At 41.7% G+C, this 27,016-nt stretch overlaps 1 protein-coding gene across 5 annotated transcripts in view; it reads left to right on the top strand.

The window, feature by feature from the left end:
• NAV2 (neuron navigator 2) overlaps positions 1-27,016 on the top strand; it is a 203,526-nt gene that overhangs the window by 109,846 nt on the left and 66,664 nt on the right. For all 5 annotated transcript variants that reach the window (XM_063158172.1, XM_063158176.1, XM_063158175.1 and 2 more), the window contains one exon: positions 8,972-9,094. In XM_063158172.1, coding sequence (XP_063014242.1) covers positions 8,972-9,094 — 123 coding nt within the window. The remainder of the gene's footprint in view (positions 1-8,971; positions 9,095-27,016) is intronic.

The following is a 27,016-nucleotide window of genomic DNA, read 5'->3' as shown; positions in this document are numbered from 1 at the left end:
TAAGGAAGGGAATCTTTGCCAAAGGCACAGAGGACAGCTCTTAAACTAAGCAAGTCTCCAGGGGGTGGATCAAAGGTAAGAAGCTGCCTTTTTGCAGGGTCTGAAACATAACCCAGTGACAGGAGCAGGATTTGTGTGAGCTGGGGAGTGAGCCCCCAGCCCACTCCTTTGGTGGCTGGCTGAGCTGGAGGCTCAGAGCCTTGTTGGAAGGTGGCACCTCAGAGCCCACAATTGCCTCCCCTCTCACCCCAAAGATTGGAGGATGTTAATTCTCATGGATCTTTTGCATTTGTTCAGAAGGCTTTTGTCCACTTCAGTCCCCTCTGGCTACTAACATACATAATCCTACCTTTTTTTTTGTCTCCTTAGCCCTAGTTTTCTCTAATGAGATGTAGAGTTAATTTCCTTTATATCTCTTATTGGAATGCAACAACAGGGCTGTTGATCCTAAAAAAGAGCCTTTTGTAATTATTTTCTTTTCATTTGATTAATCCTCTGTGCCTGTTTTCATCACCTGAAGTGTGCAGCTTTCTATGCAGAATTAACAGTGTGGATATAGTAATTAGTCTTGGTCACAAGTTTTCTCAGGAAATGGCTTTGGGTCTGCAGACACACCTTTGTCAAAATCATTTTTTGCAGAAGCATGGCTGTTTCAGCTGTGTTCTAACAATGGTCAGGGCACTGTGCTAAAATTCTTCTTGCAGCCACCTCCTGTGGATGCAGTGGTTATTGTTGGGGGATACATTTTACTATTTTATTAATCTCCCCATATTTGATGATTTGGTGGTGATATATTCCCATCCCACATCTCTGTTTCCATAACCTCTTAATGTGTTTGCATGCACAATCCTCATAGGGTTATGATTGCTTCTTGTTTATTCAAGCCTTTGTTCTCCCTGGGGATTGTTTAACAAGCCCTGGAAGCAGTTGGATTTGGAACTTGCATGAAGGATGCTAAAAGGAGAACAGCCCACTTTGAGCTGGGGACTCAGACTCTGCCCCTGCTTCTGCTCAGCTCTCAGACTCATCCAGAAGCACTGTGCCCTTTGTGGACCCCAGCCATCATTGAAGGAGAGTTCTGAAGTAGCTTACATTTAGGAGTTACATCTGTTGGGAGGCAAAAACGAGCTGAAGTTGGGGACTGATTTCACAGAATGCTGAAGTGTAGTTGGCATTTGTAGGATTCTTGCAGCTGTTCCGTGGTTTTGTCATATTTAAAAGTGAGACAGTGACGCATTTTCTGTAGATGTCAGGGTCACAGGTGGTATAACAGACATCCCCCAGGGCTGAGGTTTCACAGGAGGAGGAGGAGGAGGACTCTGCAGTTTGCTGCTAATGAGAATTTGTTGTTGGTAACAGCAAGTGAGGGAAACCCTTTCCTTTCCTTCTAAGCTGTCTGCAGCAGGAGTGGTTCCTGCTCCAGGTAACTCGTGGCTGGCTGGAAATCAGGGGTGCCTGTTCTAATCTTGGTCTGGGTGGGAATTTGGGTGCCCTGTGCATTGTTCAATGCTCTGTCTCTAGGCTTTTCTGACCTATATCTTTGCATAGTTATTACCACTGTATTTTTTCTGTACACTTTGGGTTACTGTGCATTAGTCATTTACTGGACATTGCTCTGTAAATGATACGGTTTTAGTGATAAGCTTTCATTTGAATGCAGTGGATGAGTAAAACTGCATTCCTTTTATGGCTCTAGCACTTCAACATGTCTAAGACTCATTAGGAGGTTTATGTTATTTTTCTTCTGTGTTTGAGCAGTGTTTATTTGAACTGCCTTTCTTCTTGCTAGGGCTGACTATTTCTACATTGTGATCTTTTCAACATTGCAGAATAGTATCTATATATGGTAAAAGGATAATTAATACCAATAGTAAAGGGGTCAAGCAAGCAAACTCAAAAGTTTGACTTTCATGAAATGGAATAAGGAAACATTAACTTCTGACTTTATAGCAAACAAGGTTGCTATAAAGTCAGAGATGACTTGGTGCTGTAAAAATGAAAAGAAAAAAATTATGGCAGATGTTTAAATATAGTATTCTTATTCCAAGAACTGTACTTGCAGTTCTTTGCAGGAGACAGGAGTATGATATTGCACAAGCATATTCAATGTTATTAATTTTGTATAGTGTTTTAAGTGTTCTTAAATATTTCACTCACTCAGGAATAGTTCTTGTGTCAGCTTCATCAATAAGACAGTGTTTATCATTTATCTCAAGTGATATTTCAGATCACAACTCTCACAGAACCTTTCTTGCAGTGTGATTCAGCATAGGAAGACAATGTAGGCCTATGAGTTATAACCTTATACATCAGCCTTTTTTTCCAGTATAATGGTAAAATACCCATGTTAGGTTGTATGTAGTGTTAATCAAGACAGTGAATGCAATAGTTGTGGTGTTCTATTTTTGCTTACTTCTACACACTGACCTGCTGTTAACAATTACCAAAATACCATTTAATAGCAGTTATCTCATTTTGGGCTTTTTTTCTGTAAGAAACACCTCAGCAGTGTTTGAACTGCTGCATCAGTGCCACCAGGTTGTTGTAATTTGAGTGAAGGGACAGCTTCTAAGGGACAAAATAGGGTCCCAGTCTGGGGCTAGCCAGCAGAGGGGGATGCAGTCATTCACACTGTGTTGGTGTGAAACATCTGCAGGGAGAGAGTGGGCAGGAGGGAATAATCCACAGTCTCTGTGGAGCTGCTCTTGCTCTGCTGTTGACACTGCTGAGAACCTCTAGAGAAGCTGCACCCCCTCCTTAATCCTGTTTGGTCACAGCTCATTCCTCTTCTGAACAGAACTGAAGAGGGAGGTGAAAAATGCACCACTTATTCTGTAGCTTAGTTCTGTGATTTTCATTGAAATGGACTCTGAGAAAGAATTTAGGCATTGAAATCCAAATTGGCACGTGCAGAAACCCATTGAACAGCTGCCTGGTTCTGGTGGCCTTCAGCTGCTTGCTGGGTGTGAGTTTGCACCCGTGTTCTGCTGGGGTCCAGAGTGGCATTTGCACACCTGAAAGGACTTGGCCTCTTGTCTTGTTTCCCAGTCTCACTCCAGCCCAGGCTGTCTGGGCTGACTGGATTTTAAAAGGAGTTTTAAAAGCTATGGTGGAGCAGGCCTCCTCCTTGAGGGGAAGGTGAGTTTGTGGTGAGGGTGCCCTTGGCTGACAGATGGAGTGAGTGATGGGAAGAGGATCATGCACTGGAGACTGTCCTCTGGAGCAGGAATGGCTGCAGCCATGTGAGAGACACTTCCTTTCAGTCCAATATTAAGTATTGACAGCTTTTCTTTGACTGTGGGTATCTAAGTCTGCTCATTCCACACAAAGCTGGTTTCTTCCAAAGCTCTGTCAGAAGCTGTTCTGAATGTGGGGATGGATGTGGAGGAGCAGCAGCCACCCAACTCCCTATCAGGCTGCACTGTCCTTGGAATTCCTTGCCTGCTGACCGTGTGAAGCTAAGAGACATAGAAAAAAAAATAGCCTTGGCCAGTGGTGCCCAAAAACTGTTATTTGATGGCTGCTGAAGGACTTACGTGCCAGGCAGCTTTAATATATCTCCAGACAGAAGAGTATTGATTTCACAGAAGCCACTTATTTCTGCAGATTTCTCTTCTTTTTTCTCATGGAAAAAGGTCTGAGCATTAAGTAGTTAATGAGATGAACTTGTTTTGCTTCTAGACAGAATAAGCAGCACCAAATCACTATTAGTGATTTACATGTGCGAGGTTTCTCTAAATAAACTATGAAACTAATATATACTTATTAAGTTTTGCATATTCTCATTTTGCCTGTCTTACCTGTTGTTAGAACAGGTATCTCCTCCTTTCCAGCAGTGATTAGGATTTTTGAGTCTGCAAGTAATTTGTTCAGGTCTTACTCCATATTTGGGTTAAGCATTTGCAAAACAATTCATAGCTCATTCATTAGTTTGTTAATTTTAAATAGTTAGTGATTATGGGTAAAAGTCTATTAATTTATAAATTATAGGCTACCTTAAATATAAATTCAATTTTATTAAATGAGCAATAAGTTTGCCTTTCTATGAATCTGAACTGTAATATTACAGTCAATATTAGGGATTAAGGCATTGTATTGGCATCCCTACCTGCAAGCTCAGGACCTAATCCTGTTCCTGAATGTTCTTGTTGAAATTCACAGGATCAATAATGGAATTTAAACCAACCACAGGCTTGTGGACAGTGTCTGTGTCCAACCCTTTGGCTAGAGAGATCAAGTACTTACCAAGTACTGACTCAAGTCAGGCAAGAATAGTGATTGGAAAGACTTTGGGGGATATAAACATGGGAAAAGCCCCTATGGTCTAATGCCAGTGTTACATGAAGAATGCAGATCAAATTGATACTAAACTGAGACATTTGTAGTTGCCATCATCCAGCTGCTGGGGTAGCGTTTCTTTTCAAGTCAGATTTAGGACATATAGTTGCAATAACAGGATGGTTTTGATCCCATCCAGCATATTTCAGAAACAGCACTGGGGAATTCTGTGCTGTGGATTTTTAGCACTGGCAAAGTCAGAGCTGTTCTTTGATACTCAAAGCTCGTTAAGCCTCTTGATCTTGTTTAACTGACTGTAATGACGAGACAGATGAAGCCTAGTGAAAATGGAGATTTAAAGGAAAGCATTAAGGATAACAGTGTTACTGCTACATCACTAAGAGAACATTTCCTCCTGTCAAAGCTGATGTTGATATATGAATTAATTCGCTCAAGCTTTTTGTTTCTTAAAGGTTCAAGCTCTTGGGCTGCTGGGCAAGTCCTCTGCCCAGGAGACACCTGGGCAGCTTTTTCCTCACTAGCCTGTAATCCAGGGCAGCAAGGTGAAGGTAGGAGAGCCTGAGCTGCCAGTCACGTCCCATTTGAGGCATGTTGCTGTTCTCCTGCTTGTGGGATTGGGATTATGGGGCTACAGGATCCAGAGCAGGGCAGGGTAGGCTTGCCTGGTCTGTTATGTATTGCTGATTTACCTGCTGCTCCTTCTTTTCCTAATCCTTAAATAAAGAATGCGTTTCCCTTGGCTGTTTGTTTTCAAACTTGGAAAATTCATATTCATGCATGAAGGAGTGAAATGAATATATATGAAGTGCTAGAGTTGTCTGACCATAAAAGTAAGTGAGCTGTTGGCTGGCTGCATCTGTCAGTAAGCAGGCAGTGCAGACAGGAGTCAAGTGATTCAGACCACTGGATTTTGCTGATCCTTGGCATGACCCATTCCTGCTTCCTCAGTGTGCCTTTCAGGAAAGGGGAATAAATCACTTCAGCAGCAGAAATACCCTAAAAATATTACACTTGGAAGGGCTTGTTATGGCACTCAAAATTTGAGAGGCACAGAAAGGATATATTTGGCTAAAGAAAAGAGAAGCTTAAAGGTCCAGGTTGTCCAAAGTAAATTGCTTTATGCCTGTAATGCACAGCAGGGAGCCGCTTTCTAATAAGAAAAAAATGTCACCTAGAAAGTGGTCTAGAAGTCCTAATTGTATGTTAGAAATGCATAATACTGCTCTTGTTTAACCTGAGTCTTTTCATATTGACAGAAATTTGGTTGGGTTTTTTTCCCTTGCTGATGAAGAGCTAAGCTATAGTGATGGGTGTTTGTACATTAATTCCTGGAAAGATCAGAAACTCCTTTTAACCAACCTCATCACTGTTTCACTGTTCATTTATTAAATATTATTATATTGAGCTTCATTAAAGGCAGTCATTCCTCCCTGGCTGTTGGTACCATTCATAAAGCATCTGTGAGATTAAATTTTTTGTACAAATTACCTATCTCTATAAAAGTCAGAGTCTGGATACTATATTTTTCCTTAGATAATTTATTTAAACTTTTTCATATTTTGGGGCAGGTAAAAGAATACTTCTAAGTCCTGTTTGTTTTTCACTGAATGTACTTGCAGAATTCTTAGCAGTCATGAAGCTAGCAAGGCTTGTAGTGCAAATTTTGTAATGATTTTTAATATGAAATGTTAGATAAATTACGCTTAGGTCTAACGTCTAATACAGTTGTTTGAACTGCAGTGTGTCACTGTAGAGGAGAGGCCAGTATTCTTGGGTTCCACATTGTGTGGATGTGATAGGACAATAAATTCCAATAACTGAGTACTGTTACAGTTATATACAGGATAGTATTTCCTTGGTCTTGTTTCCCACTGAGTAAAACATTGGAAGATTTTTTTTGTTAGGAAAATGGGCCCTCATTATATTCTTCCTTCCCATAAACCAAAAATCTGCAGCAATAATAATGTCTTCATAAGGCAAAGTCAGTTTCTTAAAGCCAAGACAGGTGAAGTTTGAAGGGATGGAGAGGAAGGAAATGAAAGCAATGGCTGGAGGATTGTGGCACCAGGAGCTTTGAATCTCCTCTCTGCTAACCAATGGATAATTACAAGGGGTTTTTTTCATTTATTTTAAATATGTTTTTCTCCACAGACTTCAGAGGTTAGTGCCTTTCCTTCTTCCTTCACCTTGCTGTTGCGTGCAGGACTTCAGGCATCATTGGTTTTGGCATCTTTTCTGAATTAAACATTCCTGGGTAGAGGATATTGTGTGAAACAAAAATAAGATATAAAGCTTTCAAACTGTGATTACACAAGTCTGTTTCAAAATACAGAAGTCTATCCTGTGTTGTTTTGGCATGTAAGAAACTTGTCTTATTGGTATAGGGGTAAAAGTCATTGTTTATGGCTGTGCTTTTTCACAGCCCTAAACAATGGACTTGTTTAGAAAAGTGTCGTGATCTAGTTGTCAGAGGTGCTAAAGCCATCCAGGTTCCATTGGCTCATGTGAGATTTGTCAGTGCTTGAGCCCAATTTCAATTTGAGCTACTGCAGTGTTACTCTAATCTTTTAGCTTGCTGGGCTTCTGTGGAGAAGATGAAACCCGCTGATTCTGGTGAGAAGGCATTGATTTCAGCATGGCTAACTCTTAGAAGGACTACATTAATTTCTACATGTTCTGAGTGATAGGTATGCAAAACAATCTATTTCAGCTGTAACAGATCTTTTTTATCAAAGGACCAACATGCCAGGAATGTGACAGCAAAGCCAGAAGCTGCGTTTTCCAGCACACGTGCAAAGAGTGTTCACACAGAAACTTGTTTCGTGTGCAGACAAGTAGCTGCAGTAAACCAATTAGTGCATGTACATTAGATGTTTTTGCAAAATACTCTTTGCATGTTTGTATAACACTATGGTCTGAAGCCATTTTTTTCTTCGTCCCCTTTATTTTAGTAGCTTAAGGAAAAAACGTATTCTTCCATAATAAAGTATTTATAAACTGTCAAACACAAGTTAGAATGCCAAACCTAAGGCAAATTCTACCTGCTACAGTGCAACTCCTCCTTGTGTTTTTACAGTCTTTGTTTATGGGTTGGGAGAATCCCCACGGATTTGCTGGATGGGGAATTGTCCTGTGTCTGACTTGATGGGCATGGCAACCTCTTTGTTAGACTCTACAGAGATTCCTCTGGTTTCTGCTGGGATGGCTCTGTACAGATTTATACACTGAACTGCAGTGCTAAGCAGCAGATTGGGCAAGGCTTCCCAACTGCTCACCATTCCATTTTTGTAAATGTAGGAGTTAAATTTGGGTTGGGTAAAGCACATTTGCACAGTGAGATCTTGCCAGCAGAGACACTGCTGCCTGCAGCTCGGAGCATCTCCTCTTTCCTGCTGTGGGTGAGGGGTGTCTCACTATCAGAGAGAAAGCTGTGTGCTTACTAAGCCAGAGGAAGGTGTCCTGAGTATCTGGGTGTTATTCTCTGGTCTGCTGTCGATTTGTAAGAGTGGCAGAGGGACTGAGGAGATACAGTCCTGTCAGCTCCTGTCTCTGTGGGGATGGTGCTTGTCCTGCTCTCTGCTGGAAACAGCGACCCTAGTCCCAGGGTTGTTGGAGCTGTTTCAGTCTCAGGTGTGAGAGCATCTTCATGGTCTGTTCACCCAGCTGCCACTGCTGCTCACCTACACCTGCATGAGCTGGTGAACTGATGGTGGTAACACAAGGCTCGCTCCATGCCATTTCCTGCCATCTCTGTTCAATTTAACACTAATTTTTCATTTGTCTAAACCAGAAGGTAAGAAATGTCCTATCTTGGCAATATCTGAGGTGTCATATGTACACCTGGCACTTATTAATGCCTAAGAAGGCTGCAAAAAACTTTTCATCCATGATGATTTCTCTAAATTGTGGAATACTTTAGGTTTATTGTTCATTGACAGTATCTAGGGATTAAGTCAATGTGATTTTTGCACATAACTTGTACAAGTTTTGAAATTTTGATTGTGTTTTAGCCCATGCAGAAAAATTCAGTGGTACAAACCATGTATATTTTGGACAAGGAGGGATCATTAATGAGAGCACTCACAAATATTTAATTACTTCCATATAGGTATCCTTAATGAAAGTTAGGTTTTCTTTGTTGCTGTCTTGTTGCAGGGGTTCCATACTGCTGTCTCCTTATTGCAAAAGTTTCACACCTTTTTGGTGTTTCTCACGGGCTTCTCCTCAGAGCACTGACGCTTTCTTCTTCACAAAGCAGACAAGAGACTCCAGTTCCCCTCTCACCCAGCCACCCCACTCTTTTATAGCATCTTCTTCTCACTGGTTACAGCTGTGGCCTGGTAAAGTCGGGCCTGCTCCTAATCTTTGATAACTGGCCCAGCTGCAACTCCTTAGGGGTAAGATTACTTTCTACACTGTCTTTATTTTCCTACATTCTATCCTGCTACATTTCTTAAGTATCCTTCATCACATTTATGTTGAAATTCAAGCCTTGCTGATGAGAGAGCGTGCAAGGTGAAACGGAGAACACAACGCAATGGAGAACTCTGACGTAATCAATAACAACATTTTGCTTGCTCCTAGTTCCGTGTAACTTAAAAACGGCTAAACCACGCCGCGGGTGTTGTGCTGCCATGTGAGCTGTTGCACTGAGCAGGTGTTGTGTCCCCAGGTACCTGACGGACGGCGGGCTGGGGCTGTACACGCGGCGGCTGACGCGGCTGCCCGACGGCATGGCCACGGTGCGCGAGACGCTGCAGCGCGGCACGGCCCTGCGCCTCGGCGACGCCGACAGGTAGGGACGGGCTGCGCCAGCCCTCGGCACCTGGGCGGGAGCTGCTCCGGGGCGGTGGGAAAGATGGAAGTCTGGCGAGAAAGTTTCACGGATATGTGTGCTTGGTGGAAAGTTCTCTGAGTGTGGAGCCTGAGAACGACGGTGTTGTCTTTGCAGGGGTTCCATGCTGCTGTCTCCTTATCACAAAAGTTTCACACCTTCTTGGCGTTCCTCATGGACAGCTCCTCAGAGCACCTACTCTTTCTTCTTCACCAAGTACCCAACACACTCCAGTTCCCTTCTCATCCAGCCAACCCACACTTTTATAGCACTCTTCTTCTCATTGGTTACAGCTGTGCCTGTTCCTAATCTTTGATAATTGGCCCAGCTGCATCTCCTTAGGGCTAAGATTACTTTCTACACTATCTTTATTTCCTTATATTCTGTCCCCCTACAGAACAGAATGGAGGTGGAAGCGAGTTTTGATAGAGAAGAACAGTAGATGTCTAAATTGACAATTGCTGGGCTGATGCAGTTTGTTTGGAGGCAGGCCAGGGGGTCCCTGGGGATCCCCTAAGCTGTGTGCCCACTGGTAGCAGCAGGCAGGCAAGGAGACTCCACACAGCTCTGAGGGTGCTCATTAGATGAGGGTTTATTGGGGGTGCCAGCCCTGGGAGCAGCATGGCTTCTGAGGGAAAAGGGCCAAGAGAGCCCCTGTGGTCTCCCCCCACAGCTTAACAGGGAGATCCAAAGTGGGTGCAGAATCAGACTTGGGCCAATGGGATGAGAGTTCCATGATACTGCAGGGGAGGATCACAGGCTTGGAACAAACCCTGCATTTTCGAGGGGTGAGACAGAGCAAACCATTTAACTGAAATGTAACACCACCACTAAAGAAAGCAAAGGTGAAGTCGAGTTGGAGGGAATCTCCTCTGTTTTATGATTAGAGCAAAGGATATGTTGGCCACGAACAAAAATATGTTTTTACCAAGCAGAAATAGGTCTTAGGAAAAGCAGAAAGGTACCACAGGCAAACAGACATGCCAATGTGGCAAGCAGAAGAAAGGTCTAAGAATTTTCCACTGCAAGAAAACCGAAAAACTACTTTAATCCTAAACTGTAGCATAGTAACTCATGTGATTGGATGGTATTGACCATAATATGGTAATGATGGTTATGATAGGCTATAGATAACAGCAAAGGTGTTATATATGATGCTGATTGGTTATTATGTATTAAGATGCTCAGCAAAGAAAAATATAGAATGCATTGTAACCAGAACTAAAGGGTCTCCAGGTCTGCCTGGAGCTGACAGCTGTAGGCATGGCTCTGTCACCCACGGCCCTGGGCTGCTGTACACAATACACAGCATTTTGGAGAGCTGCCTGGAGTCATCATCTCTCATCTCAGGCTCTTACACCAGAGTATTTTAGGTTTTGTGTTCATAGAGGTGTTGGGAGAAATGCTGGTTTTGTGTCTCCTGAGTGCTTTGCTGGGAGCTCCCCAGTGTTTTTGTGGCTGGGACACAGCACTAGAAAGTGCTGAACTCCTGTTTCAGTAGTGTTTGAAATAGAAAGGACTGAGTTCCCCTCTCATGTCCATTCATTCTCCTCCAATTCCAGTGATTCAATGTGAACAGTCAAGGCCAAATGTCAAGAATTAGAGGACTGGGAATCCATAATTCCTGGGAGTGCAGTCACAGAGGAACCCAGTGAAATGTTCTATTAATCTTGATATAAATGGGTTAAATGCCGTTGTTTTTAACAAGGTCAGCACATGGCTGCTTCTTTCCCTTCCATAGCCTGATCAGTGTTACTGCTGATGCAGTAGGTGACATGTATCCTTTTTCTTCCATGAGGGGCCTCTAAGTATAAAAAATGACTTTTGAGGTGCATGCTCAAACCAATTTTTGAATTAACAGGTTTTTTTTTTCTTTTTGCTATCTCTGAGTCATTCCCAGGACATGACTGAGCTTGATATTACTGATACTGTATTAATTGTGATGCATATATTACTAAGGAAACACAAGTAATGAAGAATCTAGCCTTGATTTCTAAGCAAACTAAATCTAAATCTGCCAAGGTTTAGAACTAAGTCTGCTTTGGTGTCCTTGTGATATTAGCAAAGAGCAGGATGTCAAATGTAAACAAAAGAACTAAAACCTCTCAGAGAATCCCAGCTCAGTTTGAATTACAGGTCAACATATGCTTACCAGTTGTAAAATATGCCTGGATTTTTCCAGGAGCTCATCTCTCTCTCTGAAATTTGCAGCTTGAAACCCAAGCAGCACTCACTGGTCCTATGGGTGAGGGTGTTGCCGCCTTGTGATGCAGCTGGAGAGGAATCAAGTGTCATCCTCTTCAGCTGCTGTGACTTCTGAACCAATATTGCCACAGTAGCAAAAGCATCTGTTTAAAATTCAGCATTTGTCTAAGATAAAGTATATTGTTGTTTAAGTAACAGCTTTTCTGGAGAGACAGTGATACATCCCTGTAATTGTTCCTTCCCCCATCCAATATTTTCTGTGCTTGCAACGCTTCTTGTTTGCTGAACTCCTTTCCTGAAGATGCCACAGATCAGGCACCAATGAGGAACATTGACAAGAGAGATTATTTGTGTTTAAATGTGTAACACCTAGAATGGGGCTGAAGTGCAATCCCTAGGTTGTCATTTGTTTCAGCTTTGAAAACCATCCTTTCAGTTCACTTGGAGGGGGACAGACTGTACACACAATAAACACTCTGCATGGCAGAAAAATTACCCTTGGTCCCAGGGCTGGTGACACTGCGATGTGTTGTTTTGATTATTTAGTCTTTTCTATTTAGAATATAATACCTATGCAGGGGATGAGGGGTTTCTGACAGTAGGGCAATGATTTAAAAAGAGCTCCTCTTTGCTTGCTGGGTTACCATCATGTGCAGTTTAAACAAAAAATTAATCTTAGTTCCAGTGTTTTCGGGGAGAAAATGGGCATAAGGAAAAGGAGTTGAATAAAACTGTGCAGTATCTAATTGTTTTCTTCATTCTGTGAGGCAGTGAGCAGAGGTGCTGAGTTGCTTTATTGGTACATGCAGAAAACATATTCAGATTCAATTTAACTCGTTCAAAGCAGATGTTTATTGAATGCATGGGAGAACAAGTGTGAAAGACTGTCAACCTGTGAGCATGAGGTTAATCATTAAAAAGTTATTAGAGGAATTTTTTAGTTTCTTATGCTATTAGTTGTAGAAGTTTAGTTGTGAGGGTTTTACTCATTGGCTCTGGTAAGGTAAAGCACAGACCTTGCATTTTCCCCTGCAGCAGGGAAATCCAAACAAGGGCACTGAATTTAATGCTTGATTGCAAGGTTAATGGAATCATTGCACAACACACTGAGCTTACTTTTGACCTCAAGATAATTTCAGTTTGCCTAGAACAAAGGCATTTTAAATCAAAAAAGGCATTAAAATTCCTTTTTATTTAGTTTGTGATTTTTTTTTTTAATTTCGTTTGGGATTTTTTTTTTCAAGGTTGGAAATAGATATCCTATTGTTTTTTCCATTCTGTATTTGATTATTTAAGTTGATTTCACTTTGTCGGGCACAGCTGCTCCATCTGAGACTAAATCTGATCCTTGCCTTCATATATGTAACTTGAATGTATAGGTAAATTAGATCTGAATTAATCTTTCTGTAGGTGCTTACCTGTGTAAGCTGTTATTTAGAGGAGGTACTTCAGACCTGATTTATCACAAACTTGTGGCTGGGACAGGAGACTCTGAATGTGAGCTTGCCAAGATCCATAACTTTAATGCTGTTAGGGAAGGGTCTCTATGACCTTTTAGAAATCATCACAGATGAAGTGCTTAAAAACCTGCTGAGCATGATTGGCTTGGCCTGCTTCCCTTTCACAGTTCTGTTTGAGGCTGCATGCATTACCTGGCTTTGCACAGAGCCACAGAAAGCTTTTCCCAGCTCCTCGTTGTAATGGCTTGTCAGGAGTGGCTTGTGTTGTCGTGGTGCTTCCAGCAGCTGCAGCAGGGATGGACTGCAGGTAAAACAGGAGGAACAGTGCTGAGCTGGCTCTTGAGGAGTGTGTCTGTATCCTGGTCACATCTGATGAATGCAGCTTGCTTAAAAACAGCCCACATTCAGGTTAACTCTCAGGCAGGTTTGTACTGAAGCTGCTTCCTGGCAGTCAGCATTTTATAAGTATTTCCTGCTTTTGGAAAGATCTTTGGATAATCCTGGGGGACACTGTGGAACCTGGACAGGAGATGGACAGGAAAGAAGAACTGGAAGTGATGCAGAAACCAAGTAGAAAGCCAGAGGACATTCCATGCAGAGCACACATACTTTGCTATTAATAAGAATGTCATTAAGTGCAGTACAAATGGTAAAAAATTTTGGCTTTCAAAAATAGCTGAACAGTAGTATTTTGCTGCTATTTTGCATTTTATAAAAACAGATTAAAGTTACTCCTATGTCTTGGCTCAGGTAGTAGACAGTATTTCACATTTGTGGAGTAAATCCCTTTGTCTGGCATATGTTTAAATTCACTAATTGCAAATTAATTTCTTGAATCCTGCTACAGTGATGAGATTACTGAAAGATGGGCTAGTTCTTGGTGGTGGAGGGAGATTGTTGGATTGCCTTCATAATCAAGGGGATTTGGATCATGCTTCAGAAGGGCTGAAAAGCAAGCTGAAGCAAGTCATCAGGTTGGGGGAAATATTGGCCTGGTTTGAAAAGTGGGGAGAGAAGATGTCACTGCTTTTTGGAGGAGGCAGATTCCACTGAAAGCAGAATTACAGTCATGGTACTGATGGATATTGCTTAAGAAGTTGCATCAAATTTCCTTAAACCTGCACCAAATTTCCTTTTTTTTTTTTTTTTTTGGTTATGTGCTGATTTATTGTAGACAATGAAAATAAGGAAATAAGGAAAAGAAAAAGTAAATTTTTGTTAAGATATCCTTTATGTAGTTTTGTGGTAGGATAAGACAACTCAAAGGCTGTGGTTTCAGGTTTTTTTCTTAATTGAGCTGAAGTTAAATGAAGGTGTAGCAGAACTCCTCCATCACTGCCCATCTCATCATTGCTGGATTCTGCTGCTCTAGCAGGGGCACCACAATACACAAGAAAAGGGGCAAACCAGAGAAAATGCTTCTGGGATAGGTATCTATAGACTCATTGACTGGATAGTCTTCATCTTAAATTGTTAGAACATGACTGAGTTGTATCTTAAGCTTCAGGTGGACCCAGTTGCTATAATGATATGTAGAAATAGATACTCCTGCCTTGTAATGGCAGTGGAATTCCCATCATGTCCTGCCCCTGCTGCATCTCCCTGCCCTGCAGGGCTCTCAGGAGTGTTGATATGAGTGTGGCGGTTCCCTGTGAAGGAATTGCAGGAGGTTCCAGCCCCTGCAGGGCTCTCAGGAGCGTTGATATGAGTGTGGAGGTTCCCTGTGAAGGAGCTGCAGGAGGTTCCAGCCCCTGCAGGGCTCTCAGGAGCGTTGATATGAGTGTGGCGGTTCCTTGTGAAGGAATTGCAGGTGATTGCAGCCCCTGCAGGGCTCTCAGGAGCGTTGCTTTGTGTGTGGAGGTTCCTTGTGAAGGAATTGCAGGAGGTTCCAGCCCCTGCAGGGCTCTCAGGAGCGTTGCTGCGTGTGTGGAGGTTCCCTGTGAAGGAGCTGCAGGAGGTTCCTCTGGTGCTCTGTGTGGATGGGTTTGCAGAGGGGGATGTCCCTTCTGTCAGGAGAGGCAGTAACTGCATCCCCTGAAGCCATCTGCAGCCCTCGGGAGGGCTCAGCTGGGGAAGCTGCTGCCACACCGTTTCCACTCTGCCGTGTCTGGAAGATTCCCTGCCATCAGCTCACAGTTCCTTCACTCCCAGAACATCCTGGCAGCTGCACTTGCATTAGGTTGCTACAATTAAGATAACTTACAAGCTGCACTTTGCCCATTTCTGTTCCCTAGGATCCTGTACACTAAATAAGCGTAATTTCCTAAAAATAACTTAAACTCTCTACATCTTTTTTAGGATAATATGGATAAAAAGTGGTTTTGAGCGTTCCTTGCTCTCTGTGTCTCTACAATGAGTCACTGCAGTTTGTGTATATGTGCCCATCTAGAGTTGCTCAACAGCAAAGTCACAGGGCTGGTGAAATGATTCATGCCCAGCAGATCATCTGCCCTGTTTGACCATCTGTTTGGATTTTATCACTAAATTAGAAAAATGTTCAATTGCTTCTAAATATGCAAATTGTACCTTGGTACCTGTAGATATCCATCTCTCTGTCTTTGAAAGATCCCACATTTATCTTGAAAACTGACTCTCAGAAGCAGGGGAAATCCACATTGCAAAGATTCTTTGGAGTTTATGGCCCTGGGATCTGCTGATTAGGATCACAATACCATATACTTTTATTTTCCGATGAATCTTTTCACAAGCTGCAATCCAAAGTGGTTTTAGATTCCATAGAGTAATTGCAAAGTTAAGCAACAACTAGTAGTTCAAAACAAAGGTGTAGCAGCTGTACCAGGGGGCTGAAATGAGCATTACCAAAAGGAAGAAAAGGACACTCTACATGCAAACATGCCAAGGTTAGTCAAGGGAAGCAGTGTCTTTGACAGATCTGTTTCAGTGGTCTAAAAGATGACAAACTTCCTGTAAAGATTTCTTCAGGTCTAGAAGCAAATATTTTCATTACATAACACAAGCTTTGTGTGAGTTTGTTCAGCAGACACAGTAGCAATGTTTTTTCTTTTTACACATTTTTTGGGGAGATGTGCACGTGGTACACTGGATGAAGTATTCTGGGCAGTACTTCTGTAGGGTTTGGTAGTGTTAATTCTGTTCAGAGAGGCACAAAGGAATGGAAACAGGTTTGAAAGTTTTGTTTGTTTCTTAGGCTTGGTCTAATTTTACTCATTGCATGGTGGCAGCTAAGAGTGTGATTCCAACAATCAACTTAGTGAGGCTGGAAGCTGTTGGAAGGCTAGAGAGAGTTTTGAGGAGGGGATGACTTGAGGAAGTAAATAATTTTTCAGCTGAGATGGTGTTTGTGTAGAAAATTCTATCCAGGCTCCAAAATAGTACATCATGTAGCAATGGCAGATGTATGATTACTTGTGGGGGCTAACTGCTGAAGCAGTTTTTATGCCTGCAAGTTAACTGACTTTTTGTAAAATTAAAATTGATTTTCCTTGGGGATCAATTAGAATTGGTTTTCCTTCTTTGTGTATTCATGGCCACAAAAAAAAAAAAAAAAAAAAAAAAAAAAAAAAAAAAAAAAAAAGCAGATTTTACTGCAGTATGGACCTGTGTGCATTCAAGAAGCCAAGAATTGTCCTGTTCTTCTACTCAGGTATTCAGGTATTCTCTAATACCTGGTTTAGGAGCTCCACAGGCAGGCAAGGCACTGAGAGCAGTTCTTTGCCTTTTTCAAGAATTCTTCATATGAGAAGGTGCCACTTCTCAGAATTCTACCACTCAGTACTGAAACCAACCAAACAAAACACCCTACAGCTGCAAGCTCTTCCCTCCAAAGTCATTTGATTGGGCAATCTTCACATGCTTGGTTATCACTCACGTTTTAATCCTCTTCAGAACTGCCTGTTTTGATTAGATGTAAACATATGTAAGAGATAGTCAGGACCTGGGCTTTAGGAGCTGCATTTCTGGTTGAAACCTCTCTCCTGGTGTCATGCCCCTTGCTTTTGTAGCTGTGATTCTCACTCTGCATTCCTTTATGTTGTCGGGCATATTTACATCCCTCCTGTAGCATTTAAGTGGAATGTTCAGGCCAGCAGCTGCTGTTCTCTACAAAGCTGAAGGAGGGTGGGAGGTGCCCTCAAGGGAGCAGCTCGTGGTGACTAAGCCAGGCTTTTCCTTTTGCCCATGCCATCAGTTTGTGCTTCCCTGGAAGGCTGCACTGGGCGTGGGCACACATGAGGAGACCTTGCCTGTTCCAGAACTGTTGGTGCTGATTCTGTGTAAAGAGGGAAAATGCCTGATTTAAGCAGCTGAATAATTGACATCTAGGGATGGCAAACCCACGATCCTACCCCACTGGAACTTGATTTTCCTGAAGACATACTTCCTTTCACACACCTGCACTCACAGTATATAAGTGTAAAGTTGATCTCAGTGCTGATTTGGAGGCTCTTCTGAAGCCCTCTGTTTCTGGTTCGACTGCCAGAGATTAGCACTGTCTTTTCTGTTGTATGAAGTGGCTTTCAAAACACTTCAGACATGTGGGAAATGAAGCTTGTATTCCAAGGGTAAACAAGATTGTAGATACAAAGAGCATTTTGAACTGTATCAGGGTCTTTGTGCTTTGCATGACAAACCAAAGAATGTGAAATGCTTGCTGACACAGAGCAGACTTTGTTGTTTGGTTTTCCATGTCAAATGGCAAGAGAGTCAACACAGTCTCACAACTGACCTACACCAGTAACCTCTGAGTTTGGGATTTGGAGATTGAATAGATAAAACTAATAGCAGACAGCTGTCAGCCTCCCAAAGCAGAATCCCACTTTGGGGCTGCTTGAAGAGCCTGGAAGCTCATTGTGGCCGTGAAGCAAATTTCTAGACTGGTGATTTTTTTCAAATGTTGTGTTTATTACTAAATATTGCATTACTTGGAAACCTGAACATTCTCATTTTGATCTTAGTTTGTCTATCTTTTTTGTCCATAATTGTAAATTTCAGTATTTATTTGTTTTTCCTCCTGGTATACAGCTATGTATTGTCCTGTGATTATAACAATAGTATTTGCTTCCATGATAATAGAAATATTAATGTTAATAGCCAGGATCTAAGCTTCCTTTTTAGCAGATGAATGTTTCCTGTAATGGTATTGTTTAGAAAATTATATCAGAATGCTGAGTCCAAATGTAAGATGCATGTGTTTTCCTTTATGCATGCTCTTCTGAGCTTTGCTGGAGTTCCTTTTCCTTTTCCTTTTCCTTTTTCTTCCATCCATCATTTACTCCCGTTTTTGTCCCCTCCAGTGAAGAGATTTCAAACACTGCAGGTGGGGAGAAGGGTCTCCTCCATCAGTGAGACTGCTCCAAGGAATTCAGAATATCTGGATGCTTTGATCCATTGCATATACATGGTAATGAGACTCCTAAATTGGACAGTTAAATGTCTGAAGCTGGATGGTACTACTACAATGGTATATCCAATAAATATCCACATCTGCAGCATGGTAGAAGAAGCTCTAAGGTGTCCACAACTTAAAGCTCATATTTGAAATGTTCTATATTTTGCAGTTATCTCCTCCAGCTGTCCTGAATGGCAGCTCCTGTGTTTTTAGAAGGTAATGAAGTAAGCAGGGGATGCTTTTGGGCTTATTGATACCAAAGAAAGTTAAAGCAAACCTGACCTGGCACTTGTGGAGGCAGAGGATGTCTTCAGGTAAAATGAAGGTTCCTTCCCTGTTTCCATGGCACTTCACAAAGAGGTGCACTCCTTTCCCCTTCTGCCACAGGCATTTTATGTGTCACTTATAAGTGGGTTTTCAAAGAGCAGGGAATGTCCCATTTCCCATGCATGTGCACAGACAGGAGTGCAGAGGACGGAGTGTATGGACCATGCGGAATGAATGTCTGTGCCCAATGAAGGAAATTCCCCCTCTGGGCAGCAGCTGTGCTGCATTTTACCCGTTGGGGAGTGGAGGGACAGGGACAAAGGACTGTACCTATTTATTTGCTGCCCCAGGACTCTTGGAGCTGCTGCTTATGTCACGTCACTCCTTGGTGTCATGATAATTTCCTTGGTGTCCAACTAGATATTCCATACTGGGGGGGGGGTCCATACACTTCTTATCTGTAGATCCTATCCTGTTTCTCTCAATTCCTCAGCCTCCTCATGACATAGGGATTTTTCAGCAGTATGATAAGGTGGCTTTGTGACCTTTTTATGACAGCTAATAAGATTCACAGTGACGTTGAGACTCCACAGAACAAGCAGTCACTTTGCTCCTGATCTTTCTGCATTGAGCTCCAACATCCTGAGGCTTAAACTGCTCAGTGTTACACAGCTCCATGGGGCTTAAAAACACTCTGCCATTGTATAAACAGGCATTAAGGCTTCCACATGATGTTCTTATGCTGCTTAAGTATATGCAGTTAAATATACATTTGGCCTGGATAAATAATTGCAGACTCCACAGTGGAAACACTTGGAGTGACATTGTGCTGCTACAGCAGTATTATGAGTAGGCGTGTAATTTGTTTTTATTAGTCAACGATTTTTTAAAATATATTCTTACTATAAATAAAACATCTAATTTTATTTAAACTGGTTGCTGCAATTTGAGGCTAATTAATTGGACGTAAGTGGCATTGGAACGTGTGAAACCTGTGTGCAGGGTTAGCACAGGGAGCCTCAGTAACCCCCCCTTTGCTAAGGCTGTGTTTATGTGTGGCCAGGTATAGATGGTCAATAAGTAGCCAGGGGATAAATGCTAAACATTGGCAGTCTGATTAGTGCCTGAGCAAAGTCCAAGGGCTGAGGTCAGCTCTTTTTAACAATATGTTATTTTTTTTGTCGTTCCTTAACGTACAAAGGCTCAGCTCAGCAGCTACTGTGGAGTTACCATGTGCTCCCATCAGCCCCAAGTAATATTTTATTCTTTTTAATCTAATTTAAACTTTAACGTTTATCTTTCCTGATTATGTTGTTAGTTTAAGTTAATTTTCAGATATATCAACTAATTAATTCGTTTTGGTTTGGAGGAAATGAGCAAACCACCTTGAGTGTTCAAAAAGGTTTCATTCCCTCTTTCATGTTCATTGTCAAGGTTGATTTATTCTTGTTATGAAACTTGCAGCTAGAAATACTCTTTTTAACATGACTTAATGCCTTAAACATTTCTTTGAAACCATTCATGTTATTTGATACCATCTGATATGCACATGCATAGTTTCATGTTTCATTTGCATTTTTATGCAAAGACTTAATTTTTGTTTTCAGGGACATCTGAAACATAATATTGCATTTGCAGAACTGAAACTGTCTTGAATGCAGAAGGGATGAATAGAATATTATCAGGAATGGCTGGAGATGTATTTATAGGCAACTGTGTATCTCTGTGGAAAAGGATGAGAGGGAAAAGGAGAAGGAAGAATCACCAACATGAGCCTATGGGAAAGAAATATGAGTATACTGTGCCAGGTCAAGTTCACAGAGGTTACATTCACCCAGGAAAGCCTGAAATTCCACTTGACCTGTGTTTTGGGACTGTGTGTATCCTCTGTCTACTCCTAGGGAGAGAATTTATTCATTTGTGCTTTGGGAGCATTTCTGAAGCAAAGGACTCATGAGAGGGATCAGGTGGTAGAAAGGAATCTGCATTTACACATTTCTAATGTCTTAAATGTGCACACCAAGGAAAGACAGGAATTTTCTGAAATCAAAAGACTGATTTCAAACTGAAGTCAGTCTGTGAGTTTCATGCTCTTATTTCTGTTGAAGTTCTTTGTTGGCTTCTAACTATAACCACTGAGTCATTTCTTTGTTAATAGAGGTTAAAAGCCAAAATGCCATATGGCAGCAAGAAGTTGTTTGTTATTCCTTCAGGTCTAAGTGTGCTGGTGGCTTCACCACCAACACCCAGAGGGCAAAATCAGAGGTGTCCTCCACGCTGTGACGTTAAAGTTTTGGTCCCTTTCTGCTGTTACTTGTGACCAATTCTTGATTTTAGTGACATTCTCATTTCTCATATCATGTTTATATGGGCTGACTTTACATCAGCTGTAGTGAGCTAAACATGTGACTGATAAAATCACTTTTCTGTGAGTCATACCATATGTTTCCTTCTCTCCACCAGCACAATTCTGGTCATTCTTTTCTGTTAGTTATTTTACCTTTCCTGCATCATCCCCTCTGTGCCACCAGTTTGCTTTCCCTTGCAGCCATCCATCTCTTTCCAAACAATGCCTTGTGATTTCATCACATCTACCTATATCCTCAGCAAACTACTGCAGCCCTGCTTTGGCCATGAAATGTGTTTGAATCTTTAAGTTGCTCCTCGCTTTGGGTACATTCCTCTCTTATTTATTGACACTGGGCTCCGATTTCACCTCCAGATTTTAACATCCTTAAATTGAGGGGTTTGCAATATATCGTGATGTGGTTGAAATTATTGTGGCAATGTGTATGTTATCAAATCATTTAGGAACAAGGGATTATTTTAGAAATTAAAAAATGAGAGCCAAAGGTAACTTATGACTTGGCTAAGCAAGACAGGGTGAGATCATGGGAGGAGAATGAAACTAACTTTGGACATTTTCAGGGACACTAGTGAACTGTAGCTGTAACTTTACTAGAATGGATTCAAGGCAGACAAAAAGAACAGGGTGCTTAGAAGAAAAGCCTCTGTGGGCTTACTATCTTATAAACTAATCTCTGAGAACTCTGTTCCTTGTTTCTTTAAAAATCTATTTGAACCAAAGCACAATCACACATTAGAGGGAAAGTGGAGGGAATAGCCAAGAAGGGGGTTTCCAGATGAATCTTTGTTTATTTCTTTATTAATCTCAAAGGCAAGGAGTTCCTTCATTTTCTTAGGTGTGCCTGTTAAAATGCTAAATATGAGTGTGTGCATTAATCTAATTAGTAATCTGGTTTTTTAACTGGGGGGAGGGCAGGATACCCCTGACTTCTGTCCTTTCATCCTCTCTTCCCCTGTGCGGTTCAGTTCATTGAAGTCTCCAAACAAATATATCCAATGACCACTCCTTAATTCTAGAGGAATTCACTGAAACAGAGCTGTGCTTATCAGTCCTAGTTCAGGTCTCTGATAGCAAAGTGAGCCACCATTTGACAGCTCAGCCTTAACCAGATGGCTGCACTCTGCCCATGTTGAAATAGGACAGAGAAACGAGAGGCTGGCTTAGAATTATTTCATTATTGTACATGGGTAAAACAGAAAATAAGGGCTTGGGTCTTGTTTTTTTGCTTACAGAGTGGTGATGCAGTGATTAAGGTCACAATGTGCAAAGTTTAGTTGAGGTCGCTCCTGTGCCTGACTGGAGCGAGGATCTCTGTTTTGGCTTCCTGTGTCAGGGTTGTTTCTTTAAGAATATTTCTCGCTGTCTCTCCTGCCAAATTATTTGCTGGAAATAATATCAACATAAGATACTGAAAGGTGTTGATTGGACTCTTGACTATTGTGGAGCTATCAGAACAGGAAGTGGGATGGAAAGAATTCAGGTTGAAGTGCTTGAACTCCCACATCTCCCCCAGCTAATTTAACTATGAAAATTAACAGGGGTCCAAGGGAGTTGTCTTAGTGTTGTGAAGCCACATTTTTTCATTAATCAACAGGATATTTAATAAAAAAAAAAAAATCCAAATTTCTCTAAAGCAGAGATGCTTGCTCTAGCAGTAGCAGAGCTGGCAGTTTGAGGGCTTTAGCTAAAAGCTTGCTGAACCAGAGATAGAGTGGCAGTGCCTTAAAGCCTCTTCTTAACAAAATACATTTCTGACAGGATTCCAGCCACTTCTGGACATTTCTGGTCACTTCTCAGCTGTGTTTGTGCCACCACTGTGGTGTAAAGGTGTCTCTCACCAAGACAGACTGAGAGAGCTGTGGTTGTTCAGCCTGGAGAAGAGAAGGCTCCAGGGAGGGCTCAGAGTCCCTTCAGTGCCTAAAGGGGCTGCAGGGAGAGCTCAGAGTCCCTTCAGTGCCTAAAGGGGCTCCAGGGAGAGCTCAGAGTCCCTTCAGTGCCTAAAGGGGCTCCCGGAGAGGGACTTGAACAAGGGGGAGTGGCTGCACACTGACAGGGTGGGTTTGGAAGGGATATTTGGTAGAAATTCTTTACTGTGAGGGTGGTGGGGCCCTGGGCTGTGAATGTTTATCCCTGGAAATGTTCAAGGCCAGGCTGGAAGGGGACCATAGCAACCTGGTCTAGTGGAAGGTGGTCCTGCCCATGGCAGTTGGGGTGAATGAGATGATCTTTAAGGGCCCTTTGAACCCAAAGTGTTGTATGATTCTGTGCTGGTTCCCTGAGTTACAGCCATTTAGCACTGTAGAGCAGTGAACCACCTCCAGCAGGCCCAACATTCAGCTCCAGACTTTCCATCTAAATTGGTTTTCACTTTCCATTTCTTTTTTCCAGTTACTCTTCACATTCTCGGCTTCCCTTTTCATGTCTTTCCCTCTCTTGTCCTCCAGGGCCCTCCAGAACCAAATAGGTATTTTGTATTGCAGGGAAGATCAGTACAACTCAATAGAAAAATCTCAGGGAAGATCAGTACAACTCAATAGAAAAATCATGTCTTGTTTTCTAACGATTCTCAAGAATTGTTTTGTTTTTAACCAAGACCAAAGTCAATCCTTAGGTTGGCATGCAGCTTGGAAAATTTCAGGCCAAAGATGTCAGTTTTTGGCAAAGTGATAAATAATTGAACTCATTCCCCCTGCTAATTAGTTCATTTCTGTAACACAGCCATCTCTGAAGCAGCGGGTGTAGCCTCTGAGGGAACAAACAGGGCTGGGGAAGGGATTGCTGGGCCAGGAAGAGTTTTGCAAGTTTTTGCTCTCACAGAAATACTGAGGAAGGTTAAGGAGTGCTGCAGAGAGCCTGGGAATTCAGTGGGGTAGGGAGTGGAGCAGAGAGGCAGTGCTGGCAGCAGTGACCCAGAGCTCTCAGCAGGCACAGCTGATGAAATAATCCAGCAAGGAAGCCTTGCTCACCTGCTGAAAAATACTAAAATTGTGTTTACTATTATATTTTACTATTACTATTATATTTTATTTATGTTTTCCTGTTATATTTCATGGCTGGGACAATTAAAAGGTTAAATTCTTCTAAAGTGGGATAGGAGGAGTAGGCATGATATTGGGAAAGGTTTATGACTTTGCACAGTTGAGCTTTTGTTTTCTCACATTTTATTCCTTTTAAAAAAAAAAAGAATAGGGAAAGAAGCCTGGGTGCTGCTTCAAACTTGTTATCAGTTGGGAATGAGATAATGGGTGAAGGAAGGGGTGGTTTGGGCAGGAGTTCGAGGGTAATTCAGCACTCAAGGCTTCCAGCCCTAGAGGAAGGCTCAGGAGGGAGGATCCCTGTTTGCTGTGCTGGTCAGCAGCAGGAGAGAGGAGAATGTGGAAACAAGGAAGAAAAGGTGGTGCCAAAGAAAGAAAAGGTGGTGCCGTTGTGACTGAGGAAGTCAGGCCCCAGCAGGATGCCTGCTCGAGTTGCATCTCAATAAATAATAAGCACTTGTTATGCTAATAGTCACTATTTCCAATGACATGATTTGCATACAGATCATGTGCATGTTAATTACGCTGTGCACACAGCCAGTAATGCACTCTTAGGTCTTGTCTTCATCATTTTCATGTGTAAAATGATGCAGCATGGAAATGAATATTGCAATGTTTTCACGTGCAAATAAATAGCTGATAGAATAAAGAGCCAGACAGGCCTGAGATAAGCAGGAATACCAGGGGCAATTGTGGGAGAAGCCCAGGATTAGTGTCACTTCTGGCTCTGACAACATCTGTTCTTGCACCTGATTGTAAAGAAAATAAAAAGAAACAAAAGGTTGTCTGATAATGCTGTGAGGCATGATAATAATTAACCCCTTGTTGGTTAATTGCGAGGTGCATGCTTCTGAACATTGCTGCACCTTTCACTGGAGCACAGAATTTAGTAGTTTTGTTCTGAGTTGGGGGAGGAGGGTCAAACAGGCGCGACCTGGTTCTTTGGAGAGATGGGATAGATAATGTGGGCAGAGTTACCCTCTGGAAAAAATGCTTATCGGGTTATATGGCATTCAGACTAAATATTTAACATAGTTCATAAGGTATATGAAAGAAATATTTACCTGTGAGGAAACTGTAACAACAAAATATAAAAGTTCATTACCTGGTTAATTTTTCAGGTATCAGAAAACAACGTCAAGCATCAGATAATCTGGGCCCTACAAGGCACAGGCATTTGGAGTTAGTTCTGTTTCAAAAGAACACAGCTCTGTTTTCTGTTTCATGCAGTAGCTCTCCATTATTGCCATCAGTTTTCCCCTGTCCTACTGCAGTCTAATCGTGTGTATCTTCTGGCCAGCAAGGGCAGGAGGTTTCATTGTTGTGTTTATATTTGCAAGGGCAGTGTTTTCTCTATGTGTAAGTCATCTTTGAGCAGTGCAGCTGCTGGAGTAGGTAAAAAGTTGACCTTTAGCTAAAAGCAAGGCTGGCAGCTGAATTTTTGTCCAGTCAAGCCCCTGTGGAGCTGGGTAGCTCTGTGAAATGCAGCTGAGCTGAAGGACCATTCTCAGGTGATTTTCAGCTGTGATTTTGTTAGGGCTTAGCTGAGGCCAGAAGTTCACCTGGGCAGGTTGTGTGTACCACAGATGTTTGAGATAAGGAGTTTCGTGGAGAACACGCAGCTGTGTTTTAAAATATTTAAATAAAATATTTAAATATTTTAATAATCAGCTGCAATTTTTAAATATTACTTTAAATTTAGTGCCTTATTGTTTATGCTTGGGCTTTTTTGCTGCTTAATTAAGAATTTCTATTTCGTTTCTAGAGCAATGAGTCATGAGTTGTCAGCATTTTAAACAATACGTGAGAGCTAGGAGAAACTTTTGTTTAAAAGTATGCACTGTTAGAGCTGCTGTCTTGTAGGTAAGTGGTTTGAGTCAGTTAATTTTGTATTAGGAATATTATAAATCTAAAAACCCCTTAGTTTACATAACCAGGCATAGATAACAGTGGCAGGGAGGGGAAATGTCCAAAATTCTGTATTTCATTAAGAATCTACTATGAATTTGGAAATGGCAAGTTAGTCTATTTGATGGACAGAAAAAATTAAAAAAAAAAAAAAAAAACCCAAAAAACAAAAAACAAAACAATTCACACGAAAAAGCACATCCAAAAGAGTGAAATACTTTGCAAGGTAACCTGAGAAGGAATGATGCCTTTTGGCTCAGATACAGACTTTGGAACATCCTGGTGTAGGATGGGTGGAGTAGATTCTTTTGTTTTATAAGAAAAAACACAAATGGACTCTCAAAACTGAAGGAAAATAATTTTTTTGTTGAAGTTGAGAGTTTGTGTCTCTGTTCTTTGCAGATTATGCAGTTGAAGTGTTTATATGGTTGGAATGTTTATAGACTCAGGCAGAGGATTTGCAAACGCTACAATGATGCTAGCTTGATGTAGTAGTGGTATTTTCATTAGAATAAATGAGTTTCTGGTGGGATGTGCAAGCTTAAAAACATCCACAGCAACAATAAACAACTGTAAATTCAGAGACAGCTCTAATTAGGGGAAGGCTGAAGCAATTAAGATGGGTAAACTCTATTGATCATAACTGATCAAGATACATACAGATGACAGCAGTGGTTTTACAGTGGGTGCCCTGCCATGGTTAATGACTGCTATTGATTTCACAGTAATGATTTTAGTGTTTTATTGGGGGAGTGTGGGTAGGCAGGTTAAATCAAGTTTCATAGGGCTTCTCAAAACCGTACTACAACAACTTGGGGAGCTGCTTGTTCAGTCAGAAATATCTAATTCTGTAGCTGTCACCCTTGGCATATCCTTCTTGGGCTGAATGCATGCTCTGACACAGAGCCCTGTGCCTGCTGGCCAAAACAGAACCTGCAATTCACATTTTCCCTCTTTCTGAGCTGTTCTCTGCCTCACTGCTCCTAGGTGATGATTTGTACAGCTTCTTTCATGTCTGTTTCTGTTCTCCACTCTATTGCTTGTTGCACAGACATGATGTTAGAAAGCTCAGAAAACAAACTGTAAATGAAATATGGACATCTGTCATAGATTGACCCCAAAGAGTCCTGAGAAAGAGGATTCATGCCAGCTGCACCATGTTTATAATTCCATTTGGTGGGGATGAAACTTAAAACTTTAATGTTTGCAGGAGACAGTTAAATCCTAGAAAGTTGTAGCAGTTCCTGTTACTCCATTCAGCAACCTAGATTG

Source organism: Melospiza melodia, chromosome 6, assembly GCF_035770615.1.
Source record: "Melospiza melodia melodia isolate bMelMel2 chromosome 6, bMelMel2.pri, whole genome shotgun sequence".
NCBI classification, from domain to species: domain Eukaryota; kingdom Metazoa; phylum Chordata; class Aves; order Passeriformes; family Passerellidae; genus Melospiza; species Melospiza melodia.
The sequence above is the reverse complement of the archived record's forward strand: the minus strand, read 5'-3'. Positions and strand labels throughout refer to the sequence as shown.